The sequence below is a fragment of the Nannospalax galili genome, unplaced genomic scaffold (genome assembly GCF_000622305.1).
Source record: "Nannospalax galili isolate Female #2095 unplaced genomic scaffold, S.galili_v1.0 scaffold259, whole genome shotgun sequence".
Taxonomy (NCBI): Eukaryota; Metazoa; Chordata; class Mammalia; order Rodentia; family Spalacidae; genus Nannospalax; species Nannospalax galili.
Window position 1 is genome coordinate 2383851 of NW_008344750.1, and position 16530 is coordinate 2400380.

Sequence of the window (16530 nt, forward strand, 5' to 3'; positions counted from 1 at the left end):
ATTTTTATTTTATTTATACAGCATCTCACTATGTAGACCATCCCAAGCTGCACTCACAAAGATCCGCCTGCCTTTGCCTCCTGAGTGCTGGGATTAAAGGCATATGCCACCATGCCTGGGAAAAAGATTTTATTTTTACTTATGTGTATATGTATGTGTCTGTGTGAGAGTATGTGCACATGAGTGCGGGTGCCCAAGAAAGACAGAAGAGGGCATTGAATCTCCTAGAGCTGGAGTTAGAAGTGGTCTAAGTTGCCCAACATGGGTACAGGAACAAAACTCGGGTCCTCTGCAAGAGCAGCAAGTGCTCTTAACTGCTGAGCCATCTCTCTAGGCCCAGCTGGCCTGGAACTCACTATGTAGACCAGGCTGGCCTTGAACTCAGAGATCTGCCTATCCTTTCCTCCTGAGTACTGTGATTAAAGGCATGTGCCACCATGCCCAGTTCCTAAAATTTTTTTATAGTAACCCTTCCCACTAAACAGAACCCTTTGAATATAGTGTCAGTATATAGTAAATTTTTTATCCAGACATCTGCCAAAGTAATGGTATGGATGTGACTAGGACAAAACAGGGCCTTAACAAGTCCCCAGCTCTAAGTCTCTGTAGAAATAAGCTTTAAATAAAGACTCTGAGCAATACCTATCACCCCCACTGGCTTTGATTTGACACCACCAACTCCACAGCTCTCCCCAGTGATCAAACCTCAAAGTTAGTCTCTCTCCACTTGAAAGATAGTATCATTTTGTTTTTGCTGTAACTCTACTCAGTCCACAAAACTTTTCTTGCCACTGAGCATTGTGATGCACACCTTTAATTCCCGCAGAAGCAGGCAGATCTCTCTGAGATTGAGGCCAGCCTGGTCTACATAATGAGTTCCAGGTCTGCTGGAGCTATAGAAGACCATGGGTCAAAAGAATTTTTTTTTCTTCCCTAATACTCTCCTACCTAGTTACTCTGGTAATCAAGAGCTAATCTATACTTCTATTGAATATGAACATCTTAGATACTTAGAATATTTTAAGTTCTAAAATATGTTATTTATAAATGAAAGAATTCCACAACTTAACTAAACATATATGTACTTTTAATAGAAAATAAATACATAAGAAAATTTTTTCTCTTGGTTCTGGACAATTTCATCTAACATATAGTTCCTTTTTGAAGACTGTACTTTTTGACTAAAATCTCCTTGACGTCAGAGGCTAGTTCTGTTTCAATTTTTATACCTCACATGCTCCATTGGATTCTGTTACTGTGACATGACCTGAAAACAAACTGAAATATGTCAACTGTGTTTAACTGAAGCAATGGAGGATCACTAAAACTTGGCCTTACTTGATAGTTGCATTCCTCTTCTTCCTCATCATAGTCTAGACCCTGATGGGCGATCTCAGTAGTGCTGTTCTCCTGAGAGAGACTGCTCTCTGAATCGGGCACTCTGGTGACCTCAGTTGTGACTTTTAATTTCATTCTGTGAAAGCCAGAGGAGACTGATCCCATTTGAAGGCTGACAGGCTCTCCCTCAAACAGTAGAAAGTGTGAGTTCACCTCTTCTTTAAAACCAGGGGGCTGATAATCATTTGGGGTCACTGCAGAAAGGACAAAAAGCCACAGAAATTAAGTTTCAATAAAATAAGTGAAATTAATAATTCATATATAGGAACAGACATCTTTCAGATGCTTAAAAAAATCTTACTTAAATACAGTATTGCTTGAGCACTAAGGAGAAATTTGACCAAAGGTCTCTCTACCTACCTGAGTTATAATAATGGAGTTTCATAGTAAGTATAACATCATTAGGAAGGGGACCAAGGTTCTGCATAAGTAAATACAACTGACGGATCAGTAGGGTACAGGCTTTCTTAGTATCTTCACTCTTTGTCCCACTTTCAAAGCTTGTATTACTGCTATAGTCAGAGAAAAATGGCATACTTTTCAATCATATACAATATTCATAATATACTCAAAAACAATAAAACTTTTGACTATATCATCAAATAAATATAAATTAAACATCGGGACATTTAATAGACAATTTTTAAGAGGTAACTTAAGAGAGTGATAGAACTTTTTGCAATGTAAATGCAAAGGATTTCTGAATAACAAACTCTCTTAAAGCACTTTTAGTATGATCTTTCTTTGGCCTTCAAATAACCATATATCATAATAATGAGAACAATGGATTTGGAATTAGGTGACCTGGAATTTAATATCAGTTGTACTGTTAACTAGTTGAATGACCTCGGTCAAGTCATTTACACACATTCTAGGTCAGTTAGTTCATTTGTGAGATAAGTTTACAGACATTTCTTCAGCTCTCCACCCATAAAATCAGTCATTAGCTCTAGGCTTATCTACTATCTGGCTGTCTCTTCATTCTTGTATGGATTACCACAATGTCTATTTCTTCCTCTTGCTTTGTCTACATCACAAAACATTCTCCATATTACTGTCAAAACAATATTCCTAATAGAAAAGTAAAGACTTTCATGCTATTTTCTTCCTTAAAAATTTTCTATTTCATACTCGGGAGGCAGAAGCAGGAGGATCTCTGTGAGTTCAAGGCCAGCCTGGTCTACATAGTGAGTTTCAGAACAGCTAGGGCTACAGAGAGACCCTGTCTCAAAAAGACAAAAAAAACATTCTGTTTCATCTATCACCTTTCAATCAAATACAAGGAATGGTGTATGCACAACCACACCTTCACCTCCACCATCATCTACAGCTAACTACCCAATTTCTTTTCAACCACATGCATTTGCAAATGCTGTCCATTTCATTTGTACTGTGCTTTCCCTTTCTTTTCCTGACTCCATAGTGCTTGCCTAGCTCATGTGCCATCTCTTCAGCAAAGTCGTCCCTATAATCTCTGTACCTTCTCCCTCAGAAGAATTATTTGTTCCCATATAGACTTACAGAGTATGAGTGGCTAATTCTTTCATCTCCATAGCACCAAGTTTGGTGTCCCAATAAACATTTGCTGAATTAATAATAAGTGGATGAGTTGGACTAATTATCTTCTAATTCAATTTTTAAAATTTCTCTCCAGTCTTCTTCCCCTATTAGTCTCACATGTGAGTACCTTCAGAAAGAGCTATGACCACAATATATTTTCACAGTGTCTTGCACATTCGAAGCACTCAGTACTGAAAAATAATCCTAAGTAATTAAACTGTTAGAGTTTTGCATAATTGATTTTTGAGGTAGTGCAAAATCAGAAAGCAAACATTTATTAAGTGGACATTTTAGCTCCTCTGTCAGTTTCCAACAACTTATTTGTCTACCAGAATTTGACCAATTTAAACACAAGCAGCCAGAATGAACCTCATGGGATTCCCCAATGAAATATCAAAAATTATATTCAAGATCTCATTTAAACAATATTTCTAGGAACTTTTAATATGTATCACCTTCTCACCTCCTTAGTATCTGAAATACTTGGCTATTTGTCTTATTTACTTCCCTTTTGGCATATGTGTCTCTCTAAAACAAAAAAGATTAATCTGGTTATCTGTAACACTTATATTTGAGTTTTGGAGAGTAAAGGCAATAGTTTATGTGAAAAAAAAAAGTATGAATGTGCCATATACAGCTGGGCACGGTAGTGCATGCCTGTGACCCCAGTACTAAGAAGGTATAGGCAGGAGGATCAGGAGTTCAAAGCCAGCCTCCAACATACAATTAGTTTCAGCCTGAGCTATATGAGACCCTGTCTCAGGAAAAAAAAAAAAAAAAAAAAAGGGGCTCAGTGCTTAAGAAGAGCACTAGCTGCTCTTGTAGAGGACCAGGTTTCGATTCCCAGCACCCACATGGAGTCTAACAACCATAACAACTATCCTTAACTCCAATTTGATGCCCTCTTCTGACCTCCGTGCATGGGTGCACTTACATACAGGCAATATACTCATAAAATAAAAATAATAAATAAAAGTTCTTAAAGTGCCGTATAAGCTGTTAAATGCTATATATTTTAAAACTATAGTAATATTTTAACACTTTTATGAATAATATTCTAACTCTTATTTCCTGGAACTGATTTTTCTCTTTATATATTAAAGTCCTCTGTAAGTCTTACATAGGAGAACATGATTAAGGCAGTGAGTATTGGAGATAAATTCTCAAGTTCTCCAGAGATAATAGTAGGGAAAAATGAGCATTTTGCCAAATTTCTCTCCAGAGTTTTTCCCTTCAAAGGTATCTATCTCCCCGACTTGGAGTCCTTTATTAATCAAGGCTTTTTTTTTTTAACCTTATCCATTTCAGTCTACTTCTATTCCATTTCATCACCAATCCTTAGCTTTCTATACTTCTTGGCTGATATGATGTCAAAAGCTGCTGAGGGAAAAATGTTGCTCCTTAACAAAATATCTCCATATGCACTCCATATGTTTCCTTTTGAAGCACGTAAGAGTTTTGCTCTTTAACCCATTATTATATCTACAATACAGAGTTTTGGACTTGATAGGAAAATATAATGAGGCTTTTCCACACAGTGACACACATAGGAAAGGTATAAGGCATCATAGGACAAACAAATGAGACTGTCTGTGTGTAGGCAAATAGTTCAGGGGTTTTATTTACCTTAGGCTCAGACTGCCTGTGTTGAAGGTGGTGAGGATCAACATCTTGGCAATATCAACAGAGCCAATGGATTAATAGTTAAGTCAGATGGGCTCTTTAACTGATGTCACATAGACAGCCTTATTAATAAAAATTTAAGTGCCATGACATCAACCATTGCCTTTATTTCTATGAGCTTAAATCTATGGTTTTAGATATTCAATTACTACAGTCTCCTTTTGTAATAGTGTGATTTTTATAGGGTTTATGGAGAAATGACAAAGAGAAATCTAAGACTTTTCTCTGGCCATATAGAAGTTTATATTTTTACATCACTCCTACATATTTCTCATGGTCATTAAATGAATAAATTCTACCTGTCAAAATCCATACTGGTTCCTTCTTTTGTATATTTGAATTTGAACTGATATATCTCTGTCACTTTCTAGAAAAACCAAAGGGAATAGAAAAAGATTAATTTTAAAATAAATCCAAATTTTATCTCATCAGAAAGTACTATTTGCATTGAGTACCCTCCATACTTCCTATATCCCCACATACCTGTCTCACATTACATTATCCAGGAGTAGCAGTAGTTCCAGGTTTAATGATAACTTAATTTCTCTCCTCTATCCTAAAATGATTTAGATGGCAAATACTTCCATTAAATATTACCAGCTGAGAAACTGTTAATGCATGTAGCAAATGTCTAATGTCTATTTTGGATCAGGAATGGGAGTTCATAGTGGTGAACAAGGTAGAAAAGAGTCTTCTTTTTTAGAATCTACAGTCTGGTAATAGAGATGAGACAGTAACTAAGAAAATAAGATAATCTCAGAAGAAGTGCCACAAATAATATAAAGATGCTTTCATAGAAAGTACATAAAGCTGAAAGGTACTAATTAGATTTAGAGGAACCAAGGAAGGCGTCTCTGAAGATGTGATATTTTGAGATGAGCCTAAACAGTGATCAGTCATGTGCAGCCCAGTGGGGTAGCGCCTCAGGCAGAGAGAACAGTAACACAAAGACTCTGAACTGGGAAGGGATGCGTTTTCCAGAACATAGGCAGAGGCCAAGTGGCCAAAGATGAGTGTGCAACAGGGAAAATGTAGATGAGATTGTATGTAAAGGAGGTTGTCGAACTTTGTTAGTCATAGTGAGTATGAATTTTATTCTAAGTACATCAAAGTCAACTGAAGGCTTAAGCAGGTCAGTAATTTACATAAAGTTCTCTCTCTGGCTACATTAAGAATATAGACCATGAGAACAGCTAGAAAGTCATTGTGGTAATTTATGGAAGATTTGAATGGCAACAAAAATTAGAAAATTTTGAAAAGGAACTAGGATCTAAGGCATCAAGTCTCATTTTTTCAATTCTGCACTACAAACTAGATACACTGCTGTCTGCTCTCCTTACTGGTAAGGAAGCTAGAAATAAAGAACTAATTTCCTCATGAGAAACATTCCATTGAAAATAAAATAGTTCTATTCAGGCTGGTGAGATAACTCAGAGGGTAAGCTTGCCTTGCATGCAAGCCTCACAATCCATGTTCAATCCCAGGAACCCACTGTGGAAGAAAAGAACTGTCTCCTGAGAGTTGTCCTTGGACCCATGCTGTGGCATGTATGCCTGCGTGCCCGCGCACGAGCGCACACACACACACACACACACACACACACACACACACACACCCTTACTTCACACACAAAAAAGTTGTGGTTAAAACAAATGTTTCACCCAGATAAGTTGTGCATTTTGTCCATAGAGCTAAAGGAAGACAGAGTATGAGTTGAAATCAGAACACAAACTATGCCCTTCATTCACCTGACTCAGTATTAATCTTTGACAATGTGGAAATGAGGATGCTAGATCAATCAGAAATAGTTTTAATGTTTTTGTTATTTTTCTTTAAGATTTAGGCTCCTAGCTCTGCTGATCTTATACCTTTGCATGTGACTTAATCACAGGGGATCAGGTCCTAGGAAATTGGCTCATACTGCAAAACTAAGGAGACTGATTGTAATGAGTTAATTCAAAAGAGAATTGCTTTTATAACTGGTCAGCCTACTTGAAAAATCAAACCAAGTTCAGAATGAGGCTTTGTGAATACAATAGAGGAGGTGGGTGAGATCAAAGGTGACTGCAGGTGCCTAACAGCAACAGGTTCACTCCAGATGGGCTAGATACACAGTGTCCTCTCTTAGCCAATGCTAAGTTTAATTGTCCTGTAAAGAAAACAATGCCTATTCTTTTTGCCTGCCCATGTTTCTCAGTCAGGTCTAGCCTCTTAATACTATAAGCATGTATTTTTGTGAATAAAAGAAATCTTTTAGTAGGTAATTTTTATTGATTCCTAAATAAAATAAAAGACATATTTATTATCATTTTACAAAAGATGCTACTCCTGGGGCTGGAGGGCTCAGTGGTTAAGAACACTGGTTGTTCTTGCAGAAGACCCAGGTTCGAATCCCAGTACCCACATGGCAGCTAACAACTGTCCGTAACTCCAGTTGCAGGGGATCCAATGGCCTCTTCTGTCCTCCGCGGGCATTGCACGACACGGGTGCACTTACCTACATGTAGGCAATACACTCATACATATAAAATAAAAATAATAAAATATTTTTAAAAAATATGCTACTCCTTATTAACTTCAAACTGACTCTGATTTAACAAGGAAAGCATATGTATAGAAGGCATTAATATCTTTTTGCTTTGCAGGCTGAGTTGTTAGCAAAGATGAATCTTAAACTGCACTTCAATGGGATTAGAGAGAAGGTTCAATGGTTAAGAGCATTTACTGGCTCTTCCAGAAGACCTGAGTTCAGTTCCTAGCATCCATGTTGGGCAACTCACTGCTTATATGCCTATAACTCCTGCTCCAGGGAATCCAATGCCCTCTTCTGCCCTCCATGGGCATCCAACACATATGGAATACACACATAATATACATATGAATAAAAAATAACAAATCTTTACAAGCAAATAATAAATATATTGCCTATCAATAGTTTCTATCAACTACACTGAACATATTCACATAAACCAAAGAAACATGTTCAGTCTTTCCTTCTCACTTGACATTCCCATGCAATGCCAAGACTTTTCAGTTCTGTCTCCAAAATGAATCACAAGTCCATGATCTTCATTCTCTGTTCTCTAGCCGAAAAGAGTTTTTGAAAACACAAATCAGGCTAGATGCAGATTATAAATGCTTGTATTCTCAGCTACTCAAGAGGCCGAAGCAGGAAGATCACAAATTTAAAGCCAACCTGAACACTTACTGAGATACCTATCTCAAAATAATGCAAAAAAAAAAAAAGGGAGGGGGTAGGCTGGAGAGGAGACTAGGCAAAGCCCTGAGTTCAATCCTTAGTACTACAATAAAAATAAATTTTCAAGTACAAATCAGACCACGTCATTCCTTTGCTTAAACTCCTCTCTCCCACCAGCTTCCCACTGTCCTTAGAATAAACTTCACACCACCTCCCTCATCTGTCCTTTGCTAACCTCTCCTGTCACTTTTCTTTTCATTCACTAAGAGCCAGATTCGGAGTATCTTTCCTGTGTATAAGCATCCAAGATTCTTTCCTGTCTTAGGGTCTGTGAATAGGTATATTCTATATCATGCTATTTCTAGTTGATGATATTAATACTTGGAAACTGCCCTAAATGCTTTACATCATTCATTCTTGTGTAGCCAACACCCTGAAGTAGATGTTATTCCCATTACTGAAGAAACTAGTAAGCAGTAGAGCTAAGATCTGATTCCAGCACCTGTATGTAATTCTGCCTATCATATGCTGGTGCTTTTCACAGATCTACAAAGGCTGACTCCTAATTATTCAGTTTCAACTCAAATAGTGGCTCAGCAGGGAGGCTGTTTATGGCCTGTCAAATCTAAAACAGCCATCCAACACCTCCGTCTCCATTTTTTACCCCATCACTGTCAGGACAACATCTTTTCAAATTTCTTCACAGATTATGACTACCTGAAATTACATTTTCTCATTTGCATTTACTCATTGTTATCCTTCCTCATCAGAATGTAAGCTTCTAGAGGTCAGAGAAGTGGTCTGTCCCATTTACTCCTGTGAACAGAGCTAGGCACATAAAAAGAACCCAATTAGAATTCATGCTCAGCTAGAATTTCATCTTATTTTTATTCTTGAAAAAGTGTCTTGCTATGCTGCCTAACTGGGCTGAAAGTCATGATCCTCCTGTCTCAGCCTCCTAAGTACTGGGATTTTTTACATATGTGACCACAACTGGTCCCTATAAAGAAACGCTAAAAGAAAACATTCTGTAAACACATATTGTGGGTAGAAACAGGAATCATCTATAGTTCAGTTCCTGAAACAGGGAAATAAAATTGGATGTTGATCACCTCCAACAGGCACGAAGGAAGAAACAGTGAGACAATAAGATTTGTATTCTCATAAAATTCATAAATGATAATTCCTTATGGTCTATCACAAATCAAGACTTACTTGGTTTATATGTCTTACTAATATTCACCCACATTTCAAGACATGTACTTGTAGAAAGCTCACTGTGACTTTTTATTTACTTTAGCTGCTTTTATCAGTTCATCTTTTTCTTTTTTCTTTTTCTTAATATTTTTTTATTTTTATTTTATGTGTATGAGCATATTGCCTGCATGTACGTGAGTGCACTCGTGTTGTGCAATGTTGCAGAGGTCAGAAGAGGGCTTTGGATTCCCCTGGAACTGCAGTTAAGGACAGTTCGTAGCCGCCATGTGGGTTCTGGGAATCGAACCCAAGTCCTCTGCAAGGGCAGTCAGTGCTCTTAACCACTGAGCCATCTCTCCAGCCTCCTCAGTTCATCTTTTTCAAGAGATGGAGCAACCAGAACAAATCTTGATGTGCAAATGTGCCACAAGTTTTTACTCTGCTCCTAATTCTGTTAGCATCTGAACTAGGGAAACATACTTTGATCTAATGCCGAGTTTTCAACTGTTGTACTATGATATACTCTTCACAGGAGTGCTGTAAACTTTAACCCATGTGTAGTGTATTTTTGTTCCAAGTAAATATTAACATTGTTATTGTTTATACAATTTTATTTTGGGAAGGATATCCTGCAAATGATATGACTCAAGCCTTTGGCACAGTATCAGATACATGCCAGAGACTGTATTTATATGAGGATGTTGTTTTCTGAGTATATAAGAGATCAGGGAGTTAAAACAGTTGCATCAGTGATGATGTTAAGCAGCAGCCATAAAACAGTAGAATATTGTGGATGCTTTTAATGAGCATTGTAGAACTATTATAACTACCATAGTGATACAAAATCACTGCTGACTTTGAGTTTTTAATAGTTTCAAATATGCTACCTTTATTTTTGCAATCAGAAGTGTGCAATGAACACCTAGGAGTTAGGGATCACTACTATAGAGCATAATCAGTAAGTGTTCAAAATATTTTTCTGTGTCGAAAATGATAGCCTGGGGCCAAGTGTGGTGGTGCATGTCTTTAATTGCAACACTCAGGAGGCAGAGACAGACGAATCTTTGTGAGTTTGAGACCAGCCTGGTGTCTGCATAGCAAGTTCCAGGCCAGCCAGGGCAACAGAGTAAGACCCTGTCTCAAAAAAACGAAAGAAAGGAATGAAGGGAAGGAGGAAGAGAGGAAAAGGAAAGAAAGATAAATGATAACTTGGAACTTATCATATAATAAGCTCTTGTCTTCTAACCTCATTATTACATATGCTAGCATCAAAACTCATTTAACAGTTTTATTCTCATTCTGTCATATTTTTCTGGAGGTAAGCCTGATTTCACTACCACCAAAACTGCTGATTTTTTTTTTTGTCTTTTTGAGACAGGGTCTCTCTGTAGCCCCAGCAGGCCTGGAACTCCCTATGTAGACCAGGCTGGCCTCAAACTCACAGAGATCTGCCTGCCTCTGCCTCCCAAGTGCTGGGATTAAAGGCTTATACCACCACACCTGGCTCTAAAACCACTGATTTCAAACTAGGACTTGTACACACATAAGAAAATACAATAAGCACTGGACTAAGGAACAAAACAATCTATTAACAATTTATCAGAAAGTTTTGGTTTGGGAAACTTCTCAAATCTATTTTTTTAATTATTTATTTAATAACTACATGATTAGAAGAAGTGTTTGGTTACAACAGCATTGACATATTCAACAACAATTTATAGAGCAAAGGTGCATCTCTTTCAAAATTGGCTGTAAATGTTTAGGTTCACAACTGAATTAATACGGTTATACAATATTGTACTCAGTATAAACCCCAGAAAAGATGCTGGCCCCAGGAAGCTGGTGGCTGTGCCACCCAGGGATGCAAAGGGAGGTGGGGTTGGGAAGAGGCCCAGAGGGCTCCCGGGGATTACAGGGAGGAATTGGGTTGGTTTGGATGCAAAGGATCAAGAAGCAGTGGGAAGTCTGGGCCAAGAGGTCAGTCCAGAGGTCTGGGATGCCAAGACAAGAAATGGGCCAGTGCCCACCTACGAGGAGAGATGGAGTGGGGGAGCTGGAAGGGTGAATGAGGCTGGGGGAAATCAAGGTGCTTCGAATCTATTTTTAAATTTTTTATTTATTATTTTTATTTTATGTGTATGCATGTATTGCCTGCATGTAGGTAAGCGCATCTGGGTAGTCATGCAATGTCTGCGGAGGTCAGAAGAGGCTGTCGGATCCCCTGGGACTGGAGTTATGGACAATTGTTAGCTGCCATGTGGGTGCTGGGATTCGAACCTAGATCTTCTGCAAGAACAGTGAACCATCCCTCCAGCCCCCTCGAATCTATTTTTAAGAAACATTTTGAGCCAGGCATGGTGGTGCAAGCCTTTAGTCCTAGCACTTGAGAGGCAGAGGCAGGTAAATCTCTGAGTTCAAGGCCAGCCTGGTCTACATAGCAAGTTCCAGACCAGCTGGGGTTACAGGGAGACCCTGTCTCAAAAAGACGCCCCCCAAAAAAACATTTTGAAAGGCAAAGATAGGGCTGGGGGTGTAGTTTAGTTGGCAGAATGCTTGCCTAGCACGCACAAGCCCTGGATTCAATCCCCAGGATGACGTGAATCAGGCATGGTGGCACACATCTGTAATCTCAACATTCTCATATAAACAATCTCTAGCATGTGGTAGAGCAAGATTAGAAGTTCAAGGTTATCCTCTGCTACATAGTAATTTAAAAAAAAATAGAGACCAGTTTGGACACTGAGGAATTGCTACACACCTGTGTGCAACAATTTTTCTTCTTTCTTATATGGTATTTGTAATCTTGCAAAGAGAAGATATTAAGGGCTTAAAAACACTTAATTTAGTCTTGAATATCACCAGTTAGACTAAATCCACTAACTGAGAAAAATTCAAAGCAAGGAGAAAGGAAAGCAAGCTAGGAGGGGAACAAAGAAAACAGAGTTTCTCACTCCAACTCTGTCACAGGCACAGAAGCCATTCAAAGTGGCACAGTAACTATTATGTTCTGAGACTATAATATTCCCTCTAGGAGGCAGAAAACAATATCCTTATCCTCAAAAATTCCTAATCTTGGGAAAATATGAATCAATTGAGAGCATTAAACTTTGGGGTTCTTCTGAAAAAGAAATTTAGAAAAGGAAGAAGTTAATCTAGACAACAAGTCAAAGAGGCTTTTATAACAGATTTGACTATAAGCTGGCCTGGAGGGCAAGCAGGATTCATTAAGTAAAGGAAAGAAATCTAGAGTGAGAAGTAAAGAAGAAATATTCTGAAACTTTGTGAAAAGATCAGTAATGGGAGAATGTCATTGGCAAAAGAATTTAGAATAATGCTATGTCTTTTATTTTTCCAAAAGACCATAAAAAGAAAGAATTCAAAATCAGTTAAAATAAATAATAAAATGTGGCTTTTATGTATTTATGATTAGGAGAATCTTAACATCAACATGTTACAGAATATGCTCAGTTCTACTCAATGCTTTTTTTCTTTTTCCTAATACCCTTGTTTCTGAAAAATCTCTTAATAAAATATTGGTCCCATTTATAATAAAATATATTGAACATTCACTATAAGTTATTCTGTTCAAATGGCAGTCTAGTAACATAATCTGCAACCTAAATTCACATAAACACACTTAAAAATAATACATATATACTACCATCTATATGTGTGTCTTCTTACCTCAGGTTCCTTGGGATTTGTGTAAAGCTATTTAAAGAAAAATAAACAGCATTTAATTTCCAAAACTTACTAGATTACTATTCACCAAATACACTGTCTATGTAAAGAGTTCAATTTGTGGTCTGTTAACTGAATATCTCGCAACTAGAGATAGAATGAGCTCTTATTTTGTGAACAGAGATTTTAGAATTTCCTGTGAACATTTAATATTAAGAAATTCCTTATAACAGATGTAAAGTTTTAAAAATTATTGTGACTATGCTACAAATAAACTCTTAATTTTCTATGGTTTAAAAATATTTAACTAGGGAGCCGGGTATGGTGGCGCACCCCTGTAGTCTTAGCACTTGGGAGGCAGAAGCAGGCGGATCTCTGTGAGTTCAAGGACAGCCTTGTCTACATAGTGAGTTCCAGGCCAGCTGGGGCTTCAGAGAAAGGCTGTTTCAAAAAACTAAAATTAAAAAAAAAATTTAAACAGGGTTAAAGGAATGGCTCAGTGGTTAAGAGCATTGGCTGCTCTTGCAGAGGACCCAGCACCCACATGGCAGCTAACACCTGTCCTTAACTCCAGTTCCAGGATATTCAAGGATCTCTTCTGGTCTCTGCAGGCACAAGGCACACACATCGTACATTTACATACATGCAGGCAAAACATACATACACATAAAATGAAAATAAGTTTTTCAAAAAAGGACATGACAATAAAAAATATTAAATAAACCATATGCATAATATTATCAGTTATCTCAATTTTCTTTCTATTCTTAACCATTTTATACCCATGGGCATATAAAACTTTAAAAACAAAAGCCTCTGACTCTGTTAACTAAAAAAACAAAATAGTGAAATCCTCTAAGCAAATGGTATATTTTCCCATACTTTATAAAATGCCAAAGAAGTGTACTAAAAGTTTATTACATTTTATTAAAACTTCTGATAGAGGGCTGAAGAGATGGCTCAGCGGTTAAGAGCACTTGCTGTTCTTGCAGAGGACCTGGCTTGGTTCCCAGCTCCCACATAGTTGCTTACAACTATCTATAACTCCAGTTCCAGGGGGGCCAACACCCTCTTCTGTCTTCCATGGGCACCTCTTGCATGCATGCAGGCAAGACACTGATACACATAAAGTAAAGTAAAAAGCAGTAGATCCTTTTCTTTTTTTTTCCTTTTTTTTTTTTTTTTTTTTTTTTTTTTTTTTTTTGAAAAGGGTCCCCCAGGAGCCCTAGCGATCCACCTGCCTCTGCCTCCCAAGTGTTGGGATTAAAGGCGTGCACCACCACACCCAGCAGATCCTATTTTTTAAATTTTTGTGGTGCTGGGAACTGAGCTCAGGGCCTTGTGTATGCTGGGCAAGCACTCTGTCACTGAGCCACTCTCTTAAGCCCTAGATCCAGTGTTCAAATGCTAAAATGTCACAAATCTCAAAAGGGAGAAAGGGGACAATTACTTTTTAAATCCTTCACATACAAAAAGTCAATGTAAAAGTGTGTACTTACCGTAAGTACTGCCATGTGTAGCTTCAAGAGAAAAGAAAAGCAGCATTATTATATACTCGTAACTATATTATTGATCCTTTCAGTAGAGACTAGTTAAAATAGTATTTTGGAGAAGTTCCAAATATTTGGGCAGGAAAAATATTCAGAAGGTCAGAAAAAGTAATATTAATTATTCACTCATCCAAACAGTGTGTATTACAAACATAGGGCTCTACGGGGGACAGAAGGATACAAAAAAGTTATATTTTAATTTAGAAGGCAAAAGATATACAAAATAATTATTGCTTAAAATTAAATATGCCATGAGAATATCTAAAAAGTACCCCTTTTGAAACCAATCTAGTAGCTTAAAATATTTTAAAGTCTGATGTAGCTTATAAAAAAAGCCTTGACTTGCTACGTAATACACAACTATAAAAACATTCTCGCTGAGTTAAAGGATTTTCAAATACAGAGGCATAACGTGGTGATTTTTAAACATAAAATATAAAATTTGAGAACCATAATTAAATACCAAGGACTGAAACTTTAGTGCCACCATATGGCTCTTTTGGTTACTGCATATAGCTGGTTTTATAAACCACATAGAACAGTTCATTGATACATGCAAGAAGAGTACATGTGGCCACTGACCTCAAGACATGCAACTAGCAAGGGAGATGAACACTAAGAAAAAAATCTCATTTATAGTTACATCATTATAATCATACAGTTATGTTTTGGGATATGAAGAAACAGCTCAGGGTGCCATGCGAATACTAAGCAGGGACAACTGGACTGTGGAAGTGTGATAAATTGGAGTTGGGCAAGCAACATGTATGGGATATGGGACAGAATTTTTTAGGCAAAAAGAACAATATATGGAAAGACAAAAGGAATTTGGTATGTTCTAGAATCTTAATGTAGCTTCAGCACAGGAGTGAGAGGGATGCCTTGGAAAGGCCTATAGGGATCATTCAGACCTTTCAGATCACATGACAGACTACGAACTTTATTTTCAGAGTCCAGAAAAAATTTTAAGCATAAAGAAAAACAGGATCAGACTTAAGTTTCTGAAAGAACTTAATATAGAAAATGGGTTGGAATTGTAAGGTATGATAATAGGAATAAATTAAGATATATCTCATCTTATAATAATTACCTTATATATACATGCTTATTTTATTTTGTTTTGGATCTCACAGAGATCCACTTGCCTCTACCTCCTGAGTGCTGGGATTAAAGGCATGCACAACCATGTACTACCATACCCTGACATATATGCTCATTTTAAAGAATTCAAACTTTAGCATAAAGTACAAAGTAAACTAAAAATCTCCCAAAATTTCATAATTAGTAATGTGTGCTTCAACAGAACATCTTTCAAGGTCTCTAGATACTCAAACTTGGCTTTATTTACACTACATTAAAAAAAACAGGTCTTGTAGCCCAGGATGGCCTTGAATTCATGATTTCTTTACCTAAACTTCCCATTTAACTACTTTAAAATTATATCCTACTGCAACAAGATCACATGAGAAAAATTATAAGATGCTAACAAATCAGAAACAATGAAACTACTATTTATTTAAGAGGCTACCGGGGGTTGTAGGGATGGTTCAGTGGTTAAGAGCACTGGCTGCTCTTGCAGAGGACGTGGGTTCGACTCCCAGCACCCACATAGCAACTAACAACTGTTGTAACTCCAGTTCTAGGAGATCCTACATCGTCTTCTGGCCTCTGTGGGTATTGCATACATGTGTTGTATTTACATATATGCAGGCAAAACACTCATACACATTAAATAAAAATATATCAAAAAATATATAATTTTTGAGACAGGGTCTCCCTGTAGCTCCAGCTGTCCTGGAACTCACTGTGTAGACCAGGCTGGCCTTGAACTCACAGAGATCCGCCTGCCTCTGCCTCCTGAGTGCTGGGATTAAAGGCGTGCGCCACCACGCCTGGCTCAAAAAATATTTTTAAGTCTGTCAGGCATGTCTAACCTTTGAACACTGTGAAATGACAATGTCATCTACAAAGTTCACACTGAAGAACCATGCAATTGAATTGCAAAAATAAAATCACAAAAAGGTCTTATAATGTTTTAAGTTCACAAGTTTACACTGAGCCACATTCATAGCTATTCTAGGTCTCACGGCCCATAGACTATGGGTCAGACACATCTGTATCTATCTAAAGTATTGTCATTTGACATTTCCAAAGCAATTAATTGAGAGCCACTATTTTTTATTATTAACTCATTCAAAATCTTTTTTTAATGGTGTGAGATCAAGGATATGCATCCCACAGTGTGCATGTGGAGATCAGAGG

At 37.4% G+C, this 16530-nt stretch overlaps 1 protein-coding gene across 1 annotated transcript in view; it reads right to left on the minus strand.

Moving 5' to 3' along the window:
- Hormad2 (HORMA domain containing 2) overlaps nucleotides 1-16530 on the minus strand; it is a 108632-nt gene that overhangs the window by 50867 nt on the left and 41235 nt on the right. The window contains exons 6-10 of the mRNA XM_029567331.1: nucleotides 14218-14238; nucleotides 12722-12748; nucleotides 4941-5008; nucleotides 1759-1910; nucleotides 1339-1592 (exon numbers count right to left, since the gene is read on the minus strand). Coding sequence (XP_029423191.1) covers nucleotides 1339-1592; nucleotides 1759-1910; nucleotides 4941-5008; nucleotides 12722-12748; nucleotides 14218-14238 — 522 coding nt within the window. The remainder of the gene's footprint in view (nucleotides 1-1338; nucleotides 1593-1758; nucleotides 1911-4940; nucleotides 5009-12721; nucleotides 12749-14217; nucleotides 14239-16530) is intronic.